This window comes from Bubalus kerabau, chromosome 8, assembly GCF_029407905.1.
Source record: "Bubalus kerabau isolate K-KA32 ecotype Philippines breed swamp buffalo chromosome 8, PCC_UOA_SB_1v2, whole genome shotgun sequence".
NCBI classification, from domain to species: domain Eukaryota; kingdom Metazoa; phylum Chordata; class Mammalia; order Artiodactyla; family Bovidae; genus Bubalus; species Bubalus kerabau.
In genome coordinates this window covers 52639377-52660075 of record NC_073631.1, presented here as the reverse complement: position 1 = coordinate 52660075, position 20699 = coordinate 52639377, and the positions used below count along the sequence as shown (strand labels likewise).

The window sequence follows — 20699 nt, the reverse complement described above, 5'->3', positions numbered from 1 at the left end:
GTCTTTGCAGATCATTGCCAGAGTGAGTATTGATAACAGAACCCGGGCATTAGTTCAAGCATTAAGAAGAACAACTGACCCAAGGCTCTGCATTAATAGAGTTGAAGAACTGACTTTCCATCTTCTAGAATTTCCTGAGGGAAAAGGAGTGGCTGTCAAGGTAATTTTGATTACCTTTAATCTGTTTTTTTCTTGGAATAAAAGTACTGGTACACCTTCTGAAATGGGGAAGGCGACACCTTTCATTTTCTGTTTAAACATTTTTTGTGGTTTTATCATATGTGTGGTGTTTTACATACTCAGTAATTACCCATTTATTCTGTGATATGCATTGCACTAAAGGGTCATTTTTCTTCTGTAATATGTTATGCTCTTAGTATTCATATCTGTACTTTTAAGATACTTCCACCATTTTAAAATAAAAGATATATCTCAGTGTATTAGTTGAATTGCCTAATAGCTACCAAGGTTTTCTTAAATGCAACGTTAAGTGTTTATGCTATGCAGCTACTCTTCGGACAGGAGTTTGTAATTCATAAGTAAAACAACTGCTTGTTTTTATTTCATGATCTTTTTGTATTTGAAAGTCTAAAAATTTTTATGATCTTATTGGCAGTTGAACTTGTGATTCTGTTAATAAAACAAACAGTTTCTTTGCCTCAGTTTTTTCAAATATAAAACAGTGAAAATAATTTAGATCTATTTAAGTAGACTGTTTTCGTGCTAGCGTGTGTGCTAAGTTGCTTCAGTTGTGTCTGACTCTTCGTGACCCCATGGACGGTAGCCTGCCAGGCTCCTCTGTCTATGGAATTCTCCAGACAAGAGTACTGGAGTGGGTTGACATTCCCTTCTCCAGGGGATCTTCTTGACCCAGGGATCGAACCTGTCTCATGTCTCCTGCATTGGCAGGCAGGTTCTTTACCACTAGTGCCACCTGGGAAGCCCTGAAATACCATAAAATGTGAATGATGTCTCTTTACCTCTGTACTAAGATTATTAGTAACATATAATTAACAATTTGGACATGTCATATAAAGAATAGACAGCATTAATATTTTGTTCGAGATCCATCAGTGCGTATTTTTTACTTGCCATCCAGAAAATTGTCAGTTAACTTAGTTCATATTTATTCAACAGTTTGATAACAATCTTGCTAAAAAGTTACACATTTTAAATTAATTTTCCCTCTGAAATTTCATACAATACATATATTGTAATAGCTAAACTTTAGAATATCATGTTCATAGAATTTGGAATTATCTTTCATATGTATGTAATCTCTTACCTAAAAGATAAATTTTCCAAATATGGATATGCTTTTAAGTCATTTTAACATTTAGGTGATACACTGAAAGCAAACTGCTAAGATAAAGATGCGTACTTTAATGAACTTTTATAGAACAGTCTTATGGACTCTGTGGGAGAGGGAGAGGGTGGGAAGATTTGGGAGAATGGCATTGAAACATGTAAAATATCATGTATGAAATGAAAAAAAAAAAAGAAAAACATTTTATTGAAGTATGATACATATGCAGTTTTAAGTATAAAGCTCAATGAGTTTCCATACACCTTCACATAGCCAGCACCCAAATGAAGAGCAGAATTTGTCAGCACTGCAGAAGTCTCCCCTGGACCCCGTTTCAGTCACAGTCTCCCAAAAAAGGGATCACAAATTAGTTTTGTCTGTTGTTGTACATTATGTAAACTGTTGTTTCTGTCACTCAGCACACTGGTAGGAATCTTTTACATTGTTGTGGGTGGTTGTAGGTCATTCATTCTTGTTTCTTTCTTATTCCATTGTGTGAATGTGTTGCAGCTTAGTTACTCATGGTAGTGTTGGTGGATTTCTGGATAGTTTTCAGTTTTAGTCTCTTGTGACCTGTTTTGTTAATAGAAACTTTGAGAACTCATAACTGACCTTAAATCTAGGGACCCTTCAATACCTTGGAGAAATGTGATATATATTTTCTTGTAGAGTGGCTAACCTTCCGAATTTACCTGGCTTCCTTTTTGTTGGTATTGTTGATGTGTTCCTTCTTCCTTTTTGTTTCTTGCACATTGGAATTTAAATATAAAGACTTGATTGCATTGAGCGTTTTCTTGTTGGAGTATACTGTAGATGATATTATGCACCTCATGTTGCATCATGTCAAAACATAATTGGTTGAACAACAATTAGTAATGCTAAGGTTGATCACTGAATTTGGAAGATTACAGTCTTATCTTTTCACTGTACAGTTAGGCTAGAAGTATCAGTCCACCAGCTGTTAATCTAATTGTTTCCAAAACTTGTCATTTAATTAGGGTTGCAGAACAATAAATTTCTAATTCTGTTATTCCTTCTGCCTTATAATTGACATTTTCCTGTAAAAGTGGAGATTTCTTTGCCCATCTAAAGCTATTTGGTTACTCTCAGAAATCAATGTTGCAGGAAAAATAAAAGAAATGCATAATTTCTTTCTACTTAGTCAGCAGTTTTCAAAGTAAAGAGTTTGCTCTAAAAGCTGCTTCAGTGGTGAGATGAATTCTTGGTGTTTTTTTCTTTTTATTATCATTATTAACTCATAATTTTTCATAAGTTGTGTTTCCATAATCTTTCCCCCATCCTTTTTTTTAATGTGTGATTTATTTTAACTTTGACTAGTAGGGTGCCCTACTAGTTTCTTGTGTCTTTTTCGAAATTTTTGTAAAAATATTATACAGAGAAAATATACATAAGTATACAGCTCCATAAATTTTCAAAAATTGAACACATCTTATAACGACCACCCCAGTTAAGAAACAGAATGTTTCTAAAAGCCTCTTTATGCTCCCTTCCAATCATTCTTTAAAAAGATTGACCAGTTTTCTAGCAGTATAGATGAGTAGTACCTCTTTCTGCTTGTTATATAAATGGAATGATACAGAATGTGCTCTTTTATGTCCCCCCACCCCCATCAGCATTATGTTTGTGAGAACCTTCTATACTGATGAGTGTAACTAAGGAACATTTATTCTCATTGTTATGTATTCTGTTGTATGAATATAGTGCAATGTAGTGGACATTTGGATAGCTTCCTCTTTGGAAATATTTAGGAATAGTAGTTCTGGGATGTATCTTTTGGAAAACATAAGAGTAGTAGTCCTGCTTGGGCTTCTCTGGTGGCTCAGCAATAAAGAATCTGCCTGCAATGCAGCAGACCAAGGTTTCATCCCTAGGTCGTGAAGATACCCTGGAGGGGGTCATGGCAGCCCCCTCCAGTGTTCTTGCATAGAGAATCCCGTGAACAGAGGTACCTGTCAGGCTGCAGTTGATAGGGTCGCACAGTCGGACACACCTGAAGCAACTAAGCAACAGCAGCAGCAGTAATCCTGCTTGTAGAGTATGCCTGTTCTCATATTAGTGGACACTGCCAGATGCTTTTGCAAAGTGCTTTTATCAGTTGATACTTTCACCGGGATTGTATGAGCCTTCTGGTTATGCTTCCTCCTTTCCAATGCCTTATATTATCTTCTTATTTTAGCCATTTTGTTAGATGTTTAGTGATTTAAATTGTGGCTTTAATTTGTACTTCTCTGGTACCTGTGAAGTTCAGCAGCTTTCCAGTGTTTATTGGCCATTTGTTTACTGCTGAAGCTGAAGCTCCAATACTTTGGCCACCTGATGTGAAGAATTGACTCATTAGAAAAGACCCTGATGCTGGGAAAGATTGAAGGCAGGAGGAGAAGGGGACGAGAGAGGATGAGATGGTTGGATGGCATCACCAACTTCATTGGACATGAGTCTGAGCAAGCTCCAGGAGGGTGATGGACAGTGAGGCCTCGTGCGCTTCAGTCCATGGGGTCGCAGAGTTGGACATGACTGAGCGACTGAGCTGAACTCTTTGCTGCCCTCATGAAGTGCCTAGTCCAGGTCTTGCTCATTTTTCCATTGGGTTGATCAGCCTTTTCTATTTGACCTGGAAATTTTCTTTATCAATTATGGATATGTCTTTATATATTATAAAATATGTATATGTTTTACATGTATGTGTCTTATAAATATATTTGCCTACTCTGTGGGTTACCTTTCATTCTTTCTAATGGTTTTTGATGAGTGGATGTTCTTAATTTTAATATACTACAGTTTTTAAATATTTTCCTTATGATTAGCACTTTGTGTCCTATTTAAGAAATCTTTGCCTGTTTTAAAATCAGGCAAAGATTTATCCTGTGTTTGCTTCTGAAACTTGATTGCTTTTACTTTTACATATATACTATTCATCTAGAATAGGTTTGATTGTATAGTGTGAGGTAGGAGCCTTGATTTTGTGAAATGCCTATATCCAGTTGACCTAGCACCATTTATTGCAGAGTGTCATTGTAAATCAGGTGATTATTTATGGATATATTTTTGAACACTGTATTCTTTTCTGTTAATACATTGTTTATCCTTGTTTAAATATTGTACTGTCTAATTTATTGTGTGTGTTAGTCGCTCAGTCCTGTCCGACTCTTTGCAACCCCATAGATTGTAGCCCACCAGGCTCCTCTGTCCATGGAATTCTCTAGGCATGAATACTGGATTGGGTTGCTATTTCATTCTCCAGGGGAACTTCCCAACCCAGGGATCAAACCTGGCTCTCCTGCATTGCAGGTGAATGCTTTACTGTCTGAAATGCTAGGAAAGCCCAGTTTATTGTAGCTTTGTAACAAATTTGATGTCTGTAGTATAAATCTTCCAACATTGTTCTTCCTCTTAATAATTTGCTTAGTTATTCTTGGCACTTGTGCTTCTGTATAAATTTTAGAATCAGCTTTGTTGTTGTTCATTTGCTCAGTTGTGTCCAATGCTTTGTGACCCCATGGATTGCAGCACACCAGGATTCCTTGTCCCTCACCACCTCAGGGAGCTTGCTCAGACTCATGTCCATTGAGTTGGTGATGCCATCTAATCATCTCATCCTCTGCTGTCCCTTTCTCCTCCTGCCTTCTATGTTTACCAGTATCAGGGTCTTTTCCAATGAGTTGGCTGTTTGCATCAGGTGGCCAAAGTATCAGAGCTTCAGCTTCAGCATCAGTCTTTCCAATTGAGTATTCAGGATTGATTTCCTTTAGGATTGACTGGTTTGATCTCCTTGCAATCCAAGGGACTCTCAAGAGTCTTCTCCAACACCACAGTTCAAAAGCATCAATTCTTTGGTACTCAGCCTTCTTCATGGTCCAACTCTCACATCTGTATATGACTGTTGGAAAAACCAAAGCTTTGACTATATGGATCTTTTTTGGCAAAGTAATGTCTCTGCTTTTTAATATGCTGTCTAGATTTGTCATAGCTTTTCTTTCAAGGAGCAAGCATCTTAATTTCATGACTGCAGTCACTGTCCACAGTGATTTTGGACCCCAAGAAAATAAATTATTATTATTATATTATTATCTATTATAAATAAATTATTTTTATTTATTTTATTAATACTGTCACTATTTCCATTGTTTCCCCGTCTATTTGCCATGAAGTGATGGGACTGGATGCCATGATCTTTGTTTTTTGAATGTTGAGTTTTAAGTCAGCTTCTTTACTCTCCTCTTTAACCTTTATCAAGAGGCTCTTTAGTTCCTCTTCGCTTTCTGCTGTAAGGATGGTGTTGTCTACATATCTGAGGTTACTGATATTCCTCCCAGAAATCTTGATTCCAGTTTGTGCTTCATTCAGCCCAGTATTTCACATGATATACTCTGCATATAAGTTAAACAAACAATAACAGTATACAGCCTTGACACACTCCTTTCCCAATTTGGAACCAGTCTATTGTCCCATGTTTAGTTCTCATTGTTGCTTCTTGACCTGCATACAGGCTTTTTTAGGAGGCAGGTAAAGTGATCTGGTATTCCCATCTCTTGAAGAATTTTCCACACTTCGTTGTGATTCACACAGTCAAAGGCTTTAGTATAGTCAATGAAGTAGAAGTAGGTGTTATTCTGGAATTCTCTTGCTTTTTCTATGATCCAGCGGATGTTGGCAATTTGATCTTTGGTTCCTCTGCCTTTTCTAAATCCAGCTTGAACATCTGGAAGTTTTTGGTTCACATACTCTTGAAGCCTAGCTTGGAGGATTTTGAGCATAACTTTACTAGCATGTGAAATGAGTGCAGTTGTGCGGTAGTTTGAACATCGTTGGCATTGTCCTTTGGGATTGGAATGAAAACTGACCTTTTCCAGGTCTGTGGCCAGTGCTGAGTTTTCCAAATTTGCTGGCATATTGAGTGCAGCACTTTCACAGCATCATCTTTTAGGATTTGAAATAGCTCACCTGGAATTGCATCACCTCCACTAACTTTGTAGTAATGTTTCCTAAGGCACATTTGACTTCACAGTCCAGGATGTCTGACTCTAGGTGAGTGATCACACCATCGTGATTATATGGGTCATGAAGATCTTTTTTGTACAGTTCTTCTGTGTATTCTTACCATCTCTTCTTAATATCTTCTGCTTCTGTTCAGTCCGTACCATTTCTGTCCTTTTTTGTGCCCATCTTTGCATGAAGTGTCCCCTTGGTATCTCTAATTTTCTTGAAGAGATCCCTAGTCTTTCCCGTTCTATTGTTTTCCTCTATTTCTTTGCATTGTTCACTTAGGAAGACTTTCTTATCTTACCTTGCTGTTCTTCGAAACTGCATTCAGATGAGTGTGTCTTTCCTTTTCTCTTTTACTTCTCTTCTTTCCTCAGGTATATGTAAGTCCTCCTCAAACAATCTTTTTTTTTTTTTTGCATTTCTTTTTATTGGGGAATTTGATAAAATAAGATAATCATACTGAGATTACATTAAATTTATGGAGTAATTGTGGTGAATTAAGTCTTTACAGTATTGTCTTCCAAGCCTTGAAAAATTGTATCTTCTTCCATTTATTTGGACTGTTTTTATTTTCCCTCAACATCTTAGTCTATTAGGGATGCTGTGTTGTAACAAATGCCACCAGCTGGGTAGCTTAGAAAGAGCAGACAATTATTTCTCAGAGTTCTGAAAGCTGGAAGTCCAAAATCAAGGTGCCAACATGACTGCTTTCTGATGATGGCCCTCTTCCTGGTTCAGAGCGGGTGCTTTCTCACTGTGTCTTCACCTGGTGGAGTCTCCAAGGGATCTCTCTGGAGCCTCTTTCATAAGGGCACTAATCCCATTCATAAAGGCTCCACCCTCATGACCAAGCACATCCCAAAGTCTTCACTTCCTACTACTGTCATTTTGAGAGAGTTAAGATTTCAAAAGATGAAATTTTGAGAAGACACAAATATTCAGACCACGGCACTTAATATTTAAAAACTTTTCAATGTAGGTGTCTTGTATATCTTTTGTTAGATTTTTTTGAAAATTTAATTCCTAGGTATGTGAGAGATTTGGGTGTGATCCCTGGGTAGGGAAGATGCCCTAGAGGAGGAAATGGCAACCCACTCCAGTATTCTTGTCTGGAGAATTCCATGGACAGAGGAGCCTGGTGCACTACAGTCCATAGGGTTGCAAAAAGTCGGACAGGACTGAGCACGCACGCACACACACATACACACACACACACACACATACACATACACACACACACACACACACACACGTTTGTGGATAGTAATGTTATTTTTATTATATTTTAATAATATCAAGATCACCTTTTGGTGTTTGGTCATTTGGTACCAGATTCACATACCTTATAATTTTCCTGGATGCTGTATGTTGTAAACTTTAAAAATTGCATAGGATCTAGACTGTATCAAATGATTTCTTTTTTCAGAGATAGTCTGTTTGTTCCTTTACTTTACATACAGAGTGAGGCACTGATAGCTTCAGTTAAGTTAGGATCAGAGCTGGGTCATGGCTGGCTTACAATTGGCTGGCACCTGTGGTTTGCCCTATTTTTAGGGTATATTCTTCTAGGACTTTTAGTTAAGAACCTGGTGTGTTCTCTACCATCACCACCCTCTTGACCACTAAAATCTCAAAACTACAGAAAATCCCATTCCATATTCATTCTAGTTTTTAAACTTGTCATTCCACGTAAAGAATCTAGCGAATGTCTTGAGGTGAAACCAGTGATGTGATTGAGGCCCCTCAGGGCTTCAGTATTGTGGCTCCAAACCCTTGAGATTCTAAATGCTCAGCTGATTTCTCTGGCCTCCATTCATGGCCCGCTGTCTGAACCAAGCCCAGCTTTTCAATCCTTTTTTCCTTCCCCAAATCAGCAAGTTCCTCAAGGGAAGAAAAGTTATACTTCCCAGCAGTTATCCCCTTTCCAAATCTGATTTATCATAGTAGACAAAATGACTGCAGCATTATGAAGTCACTTTATTTATTGAAAGACAGGGAAGTGTGGCATGCTGCAGTCCAGGGGGTCTTAAAGAATTGGATATGACTGAGCGACTGAAGAACAGCAAAGCACAAGTATAGCTATGACTCAATTGTTCTCTTAAACTTGGGGTGCTGACAAGATGAGATGCTTCTGTGTATAATAGCTAGAGAAGCTCAGGTAAACTCAACATAGAACCCCTCAGTTCAGTTCAGTCACTCAGTCGTGTCCAACTCTTTGCGACCCCATGAATCGCAGCACGCCAGGCCTCCCTGTCCATCGCCAACTCCCGGAGTTCACTCAGACTCACGTCCATCAAGTCAGTGATGCCATCCAGCCATCTCATCCTCTGTCGTCCCCTTCTCCTCCTGCCCCCAATCCCTCCCAGCATCAGAGTCTTTTCCAATGAGTCAACTCTTCGCATGAGGTGGCCAAAGTACTGGAGTTTCAGCTTTAGCATCATTCCTTCCAAAGAACACCCAGGGCTGATCTCCTTTAGAATGGACTGGTTGGATCTCCTTGCAGTCCAAGGGACTCTCAAGAGTCTTCTCCAACACCACAGTTCAAAAGCATCAATTCCTCGGCGCTCAGCCTTCTTCACAGTCCAACTCTCACATCCATACATGACCAGTGGAAAAACCATAGCCTTTGTTGGCCTTTGTTGGCAGAGTAATGTCTCTGCTTTTGAATGTGCTATCTAGGTTGGTCATAACTTTCCTTCCAAGGAGTAAGTGTCTTTTAATTTCATGGCTGCAGTCACCATCCACAGTGATTTTGGAGCCCAGAAAAATAAAGTCTGACACTGTTTCCACTGTTTCCCTATCTATTTCCCATGAAGTGATGGGACCAGATGCCATGATCTTCGTTTTCTGAATGTTGAGCTTTAAGCCAACCTTTTCACTCTCCTCTTTCACTTTCATCAAGAGGCTTTTTAGTTCCTCTTCACTTTCTGCCATAAGGGTGGTGTCATCTGCATATCTGAGGTTATTGATATTTCTCCTGGCAATCTTGATTCCAGCTTGTGTTTCTTCCAGCCCAGCGTTTCTCATGATGTACTCTGCATATAAGTTAAATAAGCAGGGTGACAATATACAGCCTTGATGTACTCCTTTTCCTATTTGGAACCAGTCTGTTGTTCCATGTCCAGTTCTAACTGTTGCTTCCTGACCTGCATACAGATTTCTCAAGAGGCAGGTCAGGTGGCCTGGTATTCTCATCTCTTTCAGAATTTTCCTAGGATTTATTTAATCGCCTGCCTGATCAACAATATGAAGTTGAATGCTTAGAATCTTGAGGTCCCAGGTTTGTTTAAACTAATTACTTGTTTGTAATGGTCACCCTTTGCCTTCTACCTTAATTTTATTTGTTAACAGTTGCTCATATTTCACAGTGAGCTACCCTTGTATTCCATATGCGGTATACATGAGATGGTTTGTTTTTTTCTGTTAATAACAAGTTTAATTTCCAATAATTACAATGAAGCAATTTCGTCTTCTTTAGGATTCAGACAAAATATTGTGTGAACTATATGACGTTAATCTTTTGTTGTGACAGTACTTTGTAAATATGTGTTAAGCAAATGGCATTTTCTCTAATTTTTAAGCACTGAGCCTTTTAAAAAATATTTGTATTGAAGTTAATTTTTGGCCTGGATATTAGGACAAATACATCCTAGATATTAGTTGACAATAATATGTGAAAAGCTAGTCTGTCATTTAAGATTACTGAGAAAGTAGTAAACACTGGCATTCTGGTTACATGAGATGATCTACATGTGTTGATTTAAAACAATCATATATTTTCACTCTTGTGACAAAAGCAGCAAAATGTCTTTACTTTCAATATAGGAAAAAATTATTCCTTATTTACTACGACTGAGACAAATTAAGGATGAAACTCTACAGGCTGCAGTTAGAGAAATTTTGGCGTTAATTGGCTATGTGGATCCAGTGAAAGGACGAGGAATCCGGATTCTCTCAATTGATGGTGGTGGAACCAGGTAAAGCTAGAAAAATGATTTTTTAAAAATTCTTTTTAATGAAGTTAGTTGATTTGCAGTATTGTTTTAATTTTTGCTGTATAACAAAGTTGATGCAGTTATACATACATACATTCTTTTTATAATATATTCTTTTCCATTATGGTTTATTGTAGAATACTGAAGAGAGTTCTCTGTGCTGTTCAGTAGGACTTTGTTGTGTATCCATTCTGTATATAATAGCTTATATCTGCTAACCCCAAACTCCCACTCCATCCCTCCCCAACCCTCAGCCCCTTGGTGACTATAAGACTGTTGTCTCTGTCCATTAGTGTATTAGCAAAATGATCTTTTTAAACCTATAGATCCTAAATAATAAAAACAGAACTACCATATTATCCAACAATTTCACTTTCTGAGTATTGATCAGAAGAAAATGAAAACACTAATTTGAAAAGATATATATGTACCTTTGTTTGTTACAACATTATTTACAATAGCCAAGATGTAGAAACAATCTGTGTCCATTGATGAATGGGTAAAGAATATGTAAGGGATATGTGTATACACACACACAGGAATACTACTTAGCCATAAAAATGAATGAAATGTCATTTGTGACAGCATAGGTAGAGCTTGAGGTTATTTTGCTAAGTGAAAAAAGTCACACAGGGAAAGACAAATACTGTATGATCTTATATATGAAATATAAGAAACAAAAACAAAGCAAGAGAAAACTCAAAGACTCAGAGAAGAGCTTGGTGGTTGCCATATGGAAGGGAGGTTGGAGGGTGGGTGAAATCAGTGAAGAGAAGTGAAAGGTACAAATTTCCAATTATGAAATAGGTAAATCATGGGGATGTAGTGTACAGCGTAGGAACTGTAGTTAATAATATTGTATTTGCAAATTTGAAAGTTGCTTTAAAAAGTAAATCTTGAATGTTCTCATCACAAGGAAAAAATGTTATACTTTCTCTGGTGACAGATGGGGCGGTCATTTTGCAGTGCACACAGATGTTGAATCATTGCATTGTACATGGGAAACTAGTACAGTGTGGTGTGCAATTATACATCAGTTGAAAAAAAATACTTGTAGATCAGATCAATTGTAAGAATTTTTTAAGCTGATTCAGCATAATTATGACATTATAAAATCAAATTCTGAAGTAAAACTTGAAATTGTTTTTCTCAATTTACTGATTTATCAATCTAAGAACTTTAATTCTAAGAACTTCTTTTAACATATACCCAAATTTCCTGTTATTTTAATGTGACCTAGTCTTTATGTTAGTTGACCTTCTCAGACATTTTTGGTAGTTTAGGACAGTTTGTCAACAATGATTCTCTTAAAATTTTGGCAATGTTATGTAATGTTATCTTTCTTTTATTGTGTGTATCTTACCTATATATATTAGTCACCTAGTAACAAGGTGATTGTTAGAAAAGGAGCCTATATCAGTAACTTCCTAACTCCCTACATCTTGTAGATACCAGTTCTGGTGTACACAAGAAATATTTAATGCATTCTTAGCTCAGAAGGAGATTTCACCATCTCCTTTCACCAATTGGTAAAATTCACCGGTTTCACCATCAGACTCCTTTCTTACTACTGGCAATCCATCCATGCTTGCTAATTGTGTAGTTCCTTATTATTTGTTGGCTAGACACTTTGGCTTGGTTTTATAAGTCTTTTCCCCCTAAAATTTCTAGCTTGTGTTCTACTTCCCTGCCATCTCTACTCTTCCCTTAAGAGATAACAACTAGAAAAACAGAAATGTATAATGTGTGCTATGAAGAAAAATAAGGCAGAATGAAGGGATAGAGTGTAACAGTGCTGTTTTATTTTTTTTTTTTTTTTTTTCTTGTTGCAAACAATCTTTTTTTTTTTTTTTTTTTAAATTTTATTTTATTTTTAAACTTTACATAACTGTATTAGATTTGCCAAATATCAAAATGAATCCGCCACAGGTTTACATATGTATGTAAACAGTGCTGTTTTAAAGAGTGATCATGACTGTGAGTTTTTGAAGAAATAACATTTGAGTTGAGTTCTGAAATAAGAACCTTAAAGAGCATTCAAATGTCTGTTTAGAGTGAGGGATCTATAGAGTGAAAAGAGGTGACCAAAGAGTATTTGATTTCATTTTATTAGTCAATTTAGAAGAGAACAGTTGGTGCTAAATACCCTGCAATGCCTGGAATAGTTCCTACAGCAGAGGAATATCTTACCCAAAATGTCAATGATGTTGCTGTTGGGAAACACTGGTTTAGGGGACTATGAGAAAGCAGCGAGGATGGGAAATTTGTACAGAATGAGTAAGATAAGAAGCCTCATGAGAAAAGGAACCCTTTTTACTCGTTCTGCCTGGTACAGCATTAAACATAGAATCAACCTAGAAATAATACTGATTTTTAAATTTGTCCAGAATTACTTTATGAATACTGCATTTTAAAAACAGTTTTCTTCTGGCTTATACAAGTAAAACTTGGGAGAAAAAAAATACAAAGAGAAACAAGCCAAACATAACATATCTCATGTATCCAAGATTATTTTTACTATTTTGATTTATTTCTTCAAGTATTTTTTCTGTATGAATATATATATATATGCATGCATGTTTGTGTGTGTGCATGTTTTATTTTCCTTTTCATAAGATAATGGAGGGCACACTGTTAAATATATTTTATCTGGCATGATCTTTAATTCTTCATGTCTCACATTAAAGGCACATTAAATCTGCGGTGTGTCTCATAAATGATCTTGTCTTATCAACTGTCTTCGAATTTACATTATTTCTACAATTAATAATAATCTTTCATTTTCTACTTTAATAATACAATATTTTCTAGTGACTTTGTGCTTGCAATATCAAAGCACAATTTGACACTAAATTTTATTTTATGGTACCTGATTAATACAGTGTTCTCTGCTCCACACCTTGTATTGAGATGAAAACTTTTCATTGTGTATGTATATCCTCTAGTATTAAGGATTGTCCACCTATTACACACACCCTGAATTGGCCTGCATCTCCTAGGCTGTTCCATCTTTCACATTTGAAGCTACTTGCTACCTTTGGTGAGGATTCAGAAAGTCAGCAGCATAAATTAATACCTCCTTAGTGCAGAACCTTGTCTTGAGATAGTTGAGAGTTTTAAAAAAATGAATAAAAGAGAGCTTAAAAATATGACTGATGAATTACAGAAAATGAAATGTGTAGAAGCATAGGTTTACCAATCATGTTGGTAAGTGGAGAAACCAATGCATGACATCCCCAAACCAGTGAATACAGAGTTTAAGCAATTTCCAGAGTTGTAGTGTCTGCTATATCTTCATTGTCTTATTTAAAGAGATGCTAGTGTAAATGGCAGCCCACTCCAGTACTCTTGCCTGGAAAATCCCATGGATGGAGGAGCCTGGTGGGCTGCAGTCCATGGGGTCGCTAAGAGTCGGACACGACTGAGCGACTTCCCTTTCACTTTCACTTTCACGCATTGGAGAAGGAAATGGCAACCCACTCTAGTGTTCTTGCCTGGAGAATCCCAGGGACGGGGGAGCCTGGTGGGCTGCCATCTATGGGGTCGCACAGAGTCGGACATGACTGAAGCGACTTAGCAGCAGCAGCAGCAGTGTAAATTCAAAATCTGCTGTTACCCAGGTTTCAATACCATTATTTAAATACTGTATTTTCGAAAGCAATCCAGAAACCTTTGGCAATTTTAACTGATGCTAATTTATATTACTAGTTTTCGTATTAGCATATAGACTAGAAAACCAGGGATTGTTTTAGTAAATAGATTAGCTTTCCTTAAAACAGGACTTCTCATTTTTGCCTTTTATTTTTCCTACAGGGGTGTGGTTGCTCTTCAGACACTACGAAAATTAGTTGAACTTACTCAGAAGCCAGTTCATCAACTCTTTGATTACATTTGTGGTGTAAGCACAGGTAATTGCTGTTATTATATGGAAGTGGTGCATCCCAGCAGTGCATTAAGCAAAAGAACATTAAACTTTCATGATTAAGATCATGGTCATTTCCTGAAATGATGGATGCTAGTTTCATATTTTGATACTGAATAGTCCTTTAATTTGCTTAATGAACTTTTAAAAATGCTTATTGGAAATAAGTTAACATTCAGAAATAGATTTTAGTGTGCTTTTCTAATATGTTTTAAATAAGCCACAATGACAAGAACAATTTGTAAATTAATTGCCTTACAAAAAGTAACAAAATGGTGAAAAAGTGAGTCTTAGTTGCTCAGTCATGTCCAATTCTTTGCAACCCCATGGACTGTAGCCCGCCAGGCTCCTCTGTCCATGGGATTCTCCAGGCAAGAATACTAGAGTAGGTTGCCATTCCTTTCTCCAGGGGATCTTCCTGACTCAGGAATCAAACCTGGGTCTCCTGGATTGTAGGTGAATTCTTTATGTCTGAGTTACCAGGGAAGCCCACAAGATGGTGGGTATTCAAAATTGTACTTGAACCAATAGAACATCAAGGATGGATAAGATTTTGCTTTCTTTTGGAAAGTGTCCCTCTGTGAGGAAATCTTTTAAACGGATTCTCACATTTATCTGTTTAAGTTTTGATTTCAGACAACTAGATAAAAAAGGGTATAAGAAGCAGTTTCCTCACAGAGGGATACTTTTGCTACTCGCACATTCCTAACTGATGTACATTTAAAATTCCAGTTTCGTATTTATATGGAAGAAATTGGCAAGTTAGAGTATGATTGTTTCTGAATAATTTTCTAGTTTTTCACTGACTCACTATCAGATGAATGTTTGTTTTGCTTTCCGTTTGTTTTTCTGTTTCCTGAATCAGCTCTCTCACCCGTGTATCACCGCCACCCACCCCCACCCCTACTCTCCTGTGTGCACAGGAAGCTTCTCAGGGTGCCCTGGCTATTGCTTCAGTTCAGTTCAGTCGCTCAGTTGTGTCCGACTCTTTGCGACCCCATGAATCGCAGCACGCCAGGCCTCCCTGTCCATCACCAACTCCCGGAGTTCACTCAGACTCACGTCCATCGAGTCAGTGAGGCCATCCAGCCATCTCATCCTCTGTCGTCCCCTTCTCCTCCTGCCCCCAATCCCTCCCAGCATCAGAGTCTTTTCCAATGAGTCAACTCTTTGCATGAGGTGGCCAAAGTACTGGAGTTTCAGCTTTAGCATCATTCCTTCCAAAGAAGTCCCAGGGCTGATCTCCTTCAGAATAGACTGGTTGGATCTTGCAGTCCAAGGGACTCTCAAGAGTCTTCTCCAACACCACAGTTCAAAAGCATCAATTCTTTGGTGCTCAGCCTTCTTCACAGTCCAACTCTCACATCCATACATGACCACAGGAAAAACCATAGCCTTGACTAGACGGACCTTTGTTGGCAAAGTAATGTCTCTGCTTTTGAATGTGCTATCTAGGTTGGTCATAAGTTTCCTTCCAAGGAGTAAGCGTCTTTTAATTTCATGGCTGCAGTCACCATCCGCATTGCTTACTGCCCAGGTAACGCTCAAGGACTATTAGCATTACAGATCCCTACTGTATATTTTACTGCTTTACCTGATAATTCCTTACTTTACATTAGTTTATCATCATAATTTTTTTCCATTTTTTTCTCATTCTTTAGAATTATGATAGTAGTCCTAAAGGCTACCAGCATCAAAGCCAAATGATTTCTCTGTATTATCTGGATCAAGTATGACATATTCCCAAAGGGCATGTTAATTTATGCTCCATTTTGAAAACTCAATAACAGTTGTGGGGATAATTTCAGAAGCATAAGGAGTTGGTGATTCCTGTGATGTTCCACTGAACAGTGATTCCTCAGATGATAGCAAATTTTGAAAAGCCTGGGTTAAAGAAAGTTAAGGGGTTTCCCTGGTGGCTCAAATGGTAAAGAATGTGCCTGCAATGCAGGAGACCCAGCTTCGATCCCTGGGTCGGGGAGGTTCCCTGGGGGAGGGCGTGACAACTCACTCCAGTATTCTTGCCTGGAAAATCCCATGGACAGAGGACCCTGGCGGGCTGCAGTCCATGGGATCTCAAGAGTCAGACATGACTGAACTAACACATACAAAAAAAGTCAAACAGTTTTCTTTACAGATGCACTTCTTAGATGTTCTAGTATGTTAAAAATGCATTGTGACTCACTCTCAGGATAGAAGAGTAATATTTATATACCCAATTGATGTAACTATGGAAACTTTTCTTAAAGAGACCTTTCCCAGGGCAAATGTTCTTGGAATTTTTTTCCTGAAGCTGTTATCCTGGCCATTTCTGTTAATATTTGGAATGGTCCTAGATTCATACCTTTAAATGTATCTACAGGCACCCTGGTTAGTAGGTGGATGCTCAGTAAGGGGGATTTAAATCAGAGATTCATCCATGGAGTAGAGTATCTTTTGTGATAGGCGCATTTCTGCACTTAGCAGTGTATCTTTTCCACTGTGTCTTCTTGATTATGTTAACCTTAACTTACAGTGCTCATAATTTTCCTTTCTTTTCCATTTTGTATATTCTAATGTGAAACTTTTGTTTGCACATATAGTTTTTATAAAGTTAAAAATATGTATTTAGTTTAAGGTTAACATCCCTGTTCTTTTTTTCTACCGGTACAGTAAAATTCAGTTTTTTTTTAAATATCTTTATCTTTATAGTAGCTTTCCTTAGAAGCAATTTAATTTTTTGGGCAAGTTATTTCTAGTGTAAACATTTTCTGAAACTTGATAAATAACAATTTGTTACATAGGTATACCATACAGTGAATTTTAAAACAAGCTGAAGACTTCTTTTACTAGAATAAGACTTAAAAAATACATAAAATATTTAAAATGCATTATGATAATGATTTACTATTTTTGTTTCTTTTTGTAAGCAGCAATGCCATACAGATCTTTGCCCCTCCCACCCTCTCTGCATCCCCCAAAGCATTCTTCGCCCCTTTTCCTCCTTAGTTCAGGGTTATGCCAGTTCGGTACACTAGATGGCAGTGTGTGATATCAGTTGCAGCTAGGGTATTAAATCAGCTGTTTAAAAAGACATCCCAGAGACCTAATTTCTTTGTTATGTGAGTTCCTGGGACCAACATGAAGGTGTAATTATTTTAATGAATTGATAAGTTGTCAAATATACTGTATTCTGTGATTAAAACTAAGGAATTAAGATTAGAAAGGACATTACCTACCACAGTATCTTAATTATATGTTACTTAATGTAAAATAACACTTTTTTATATATTTTAAAATTATCATCAGTGGTTAGTATTTGTTGAATCTTCATTGAGGCCTGGTAATGCCCTTTACATGTGTTATCCCAGTGTTACAATAATGTATAAATTTCAGTTATTGTAATTATCCTTATTTTATAGATGAACAAGATTAGAGCTCTGGGAGGTTAAGAGGTTCGTCTCAAGTGATACAGTCAAAAGTATGAAAGCTATAATTTTAACCAGGTCTGTGACTCAGAAGGTCTTATAAGTACTATAATGGTCGTGCTGATAAAAACTAAGGATTCTTTCTTTCAGGTGCTATATTAGCCTTCATGTTGGGATTGTTTCATATGCCCCTGGATGAATGTGAGGAACTTTATCGAAAATTAGGATCAGATGTGTTTTCACAAAATGTCATTGTTGGAACAGTCAAAATGAGTTGGAGCCATGCATTTTATGACAGTCAAACATGGGAAAACATTCTGAAGTAAGTTGTATTTATTCTTTTAAAAAATGTCTTGTATGTAAACAAAGCAGAAAAATGTAAATGCTCAATTGTTGATCTCCTTCATTAGAAATAACCACTGTTAATATTTTGGTGAAGTGTATTCTGTTCACTGCTTTGTTGGGCTCACATGTGTGAGATTGGTATGTAAAAATTGCAGTCACCTTTTTAAAAGTTGCGACTACATTGTGCGTAGGACACATTTACCTCCTGTTGTTTTTCCTTCACAAACAGTTTCCCCTAGGCATCTGCAGGATATTGGTTCCAGGAACTCTCAGGGTACCAGAATCCACAGGTGCTCACCGGCCTTATTTAAAAAGGCATAGTAGTATTAGCCTTTCTCAAGTCATTAACAGATGTTGTTTTAAAAGATTTAATAATTTTTAAACATTTTCCCCAAAATACTGTAAAGCCATTATACTCATTTTCTAAAAATATAAGCATAAAGTAGAAACTTAAAATGACGCACAGTCTTAAATTCAGATCCAAGGACCTTATATTTTCTAATTTTTTTCCCCTAGATGATACATATTTTCATATATATTTTATATGGTGGAAGTTATATTGTAATTACAATTTTCTATCTTTTTCCCTTTTTTCAACTTTATTAAAATCCCTTGACATATTTTTAAAAAGACTCTGCTACATTCTGCAGGGTGATGCCATATTTTCTTAACCTAATATTAAGATTTATGATTTTATGTTTTATGTTTCTGATTTTTTTGTGATTATGAATAGTGCTGTTGTAGGAAAGTTTACATTTCTGCCCACACTTCAGAATATATCAGTAGGTCAGTTTATAAGAAGCATAATTATTTGGTCAATACTGATGTTTTTCTAAAGCAATTATTAAATATGAAATAAAAAATATATAAAGAAAATAGTGAAAATGTATATAGTTCTGCAGAGACCAAAATCACTATTAACATGGTGAGGTACATTTTTCTAGAATTTCTGAGAGATAAATAAGTGTATGTGTGTGTGAGGTTGTGAGTATGCTTTTGTATTCATACCATTTATAAAATTGGGATGATAATGCATGTGCATTTTCACTTAGTATTTTATTTTTATTGGTTTCCTGTGTCATTAGATATTTTTTGAGACATGTTTTAATGATTGTTCACAGTCCATTTTACGGATGTACTGTTTTTTAACATATTTCCTAGTGAAAAAAAGAGGATATTTCAGATATTTTTGCACCTAAAATAAAGTTTTGGTGGATACCCTGCATCTCTACTTAAATCTCTGGTTATGATTTTAAGATAAACTTCTTCAGTGAAATTTTTTGGGTCAGAGAGTTTACATATTTTAAGAATCTTTTAAAGATAGATATATGTGTATACCTGAATTGATCTTTGAGTCAGTTGTCCCAGCTTAGCCACCAGAATCAATTTGTGTTTCCATTTCATGAAATACTTAACACCAAGCATTTTAATTTTTAAAACTTTGTCAGTTTCAGAGGTTTTTAAACTGGTATTTCCAGTTGGCATCAGGTTGGTTATTGATAAATTTGAACATTTTTTTAAAATTTCTTTTTAGTGTGCAGATTTCAAGAGCGTAGTACTTGCTCATTTTCCTACTGGGGCTTTGTGCACTATGTTATAAATGTATTAATCATTTGTTGATATGTTGAAAATGTGCTTTTTAATTAACAGTATTTTTTAATGTGAACTTAAAATTTTCATGTAGTCAGATCTTTTCCTTTAATTTTGAACTTTGATATTTAGAAAATGTTTTCTACCTCAAAATCAGGCAAATCTTTATATTATTTTCTAGTCCTAAAGTTTAAATTTGTTTTTTTTAGGTCATGACTAAGTTTCATGATTCTGTGGTTTAAACTCACTCATGGCTGCTGGCAGCCAGTGGGCAGCTCAGCTGAGATGGCCAGGACAGCTGGTCTTCCTCATCCTGGGCTTTATCCCACTGTGGCAGTCTCAGAATTCCATCAGGGCAAGCCCAGAGCATGAGGACTCCAAACCTTATTTTAATGACATGTTTGCTGATGTCCTGTTGACCAAAAGCACTCAAACCCAGGATCTGTGTGGAAAGGGACTGCATACAAGGGTATGGAAATCAGAAAGAAAAGATTGGAAAATTCAGTGAAGGCCTTGCTGTTAATGCTCTACCATGTCCATTCCCTGGCCTTTTGAGTCCTTTTTTTCCTCATTGTTTATTGAGAACATATTTATATTCTTTTTTCCCTGGGATAATGATTTTGTATTACTTAACGAACACTTTTTAATTACATCAGTAGAATCTGGGAATGTTTTATTTTATTTTAACATTTCTCCAAAATAATTAATGTTTTGATTTTCTCTTCAAATTTATATTCATAACAATTCACTAAAACATTTTAGCTCTTTATAAAATTAAGCCTTAAACAAAAAAAAATAAATGTGACCTTTGCTTACAGTGTGAAAGTAGCATACTCCCAGGATCTCTGTCCCAATTTTACAGATTTCTATGAAAAGATAAAGTAAAAGACCCTTAGGAGAACAAAATTGCCTTGATCTTCATGCAGAAGAAACATGCAGATCTGGTTGGGGAAGACAAAGATCTTGTCCTTTATAGAAAGCATTTTACATTGTATTTATAAAAGATAATAAAGGGTATGCTGCTGCTGCTTCTGAGTCACTTCAGTCGTGTCTGACTCTGTGCGACCCCATAGATGGCAGCCCACCAGGCTCCCCTGTCCCTGGGATTCTCCAGGCAAGAACAGGAATGG

General features: G+C 36.6%; 1 protein-coding gene across 3 annotated transcripts in view; it reads left to right on the top strand.

Moving 5' to 3' along the window:
• PNPLA8 (patatin like phospholipase domain containing 8) overlaps positions 1 to 20699 on the top strand; it is a 48126-nt gene that overhangs the window by 11458 nt on the left and 15969 nt on the right. For all 3 annotated transcript variants that reach the window (XM_055590273.1, XM_055590274.1, XM_055590275.1), the window contains exons 3-6: positions 11 to 160; positions 10136 to 10287; positions 14119 to 14213; positions 17785 to 17956. In XM_055590273.1, the coding sequence (XP_055446248.1) occupies positions 11 to 160; positions 10136 to 10287; positions 14119 to 14213; positions 17785 to 17956 (569 nt within the window). The remainder of the gene's footprint in view (positions 1 to 10; positions 161 to 10135; positions 10288 to 14118; positions 14214 to 17784; positions 17957 to 20699) is intronic.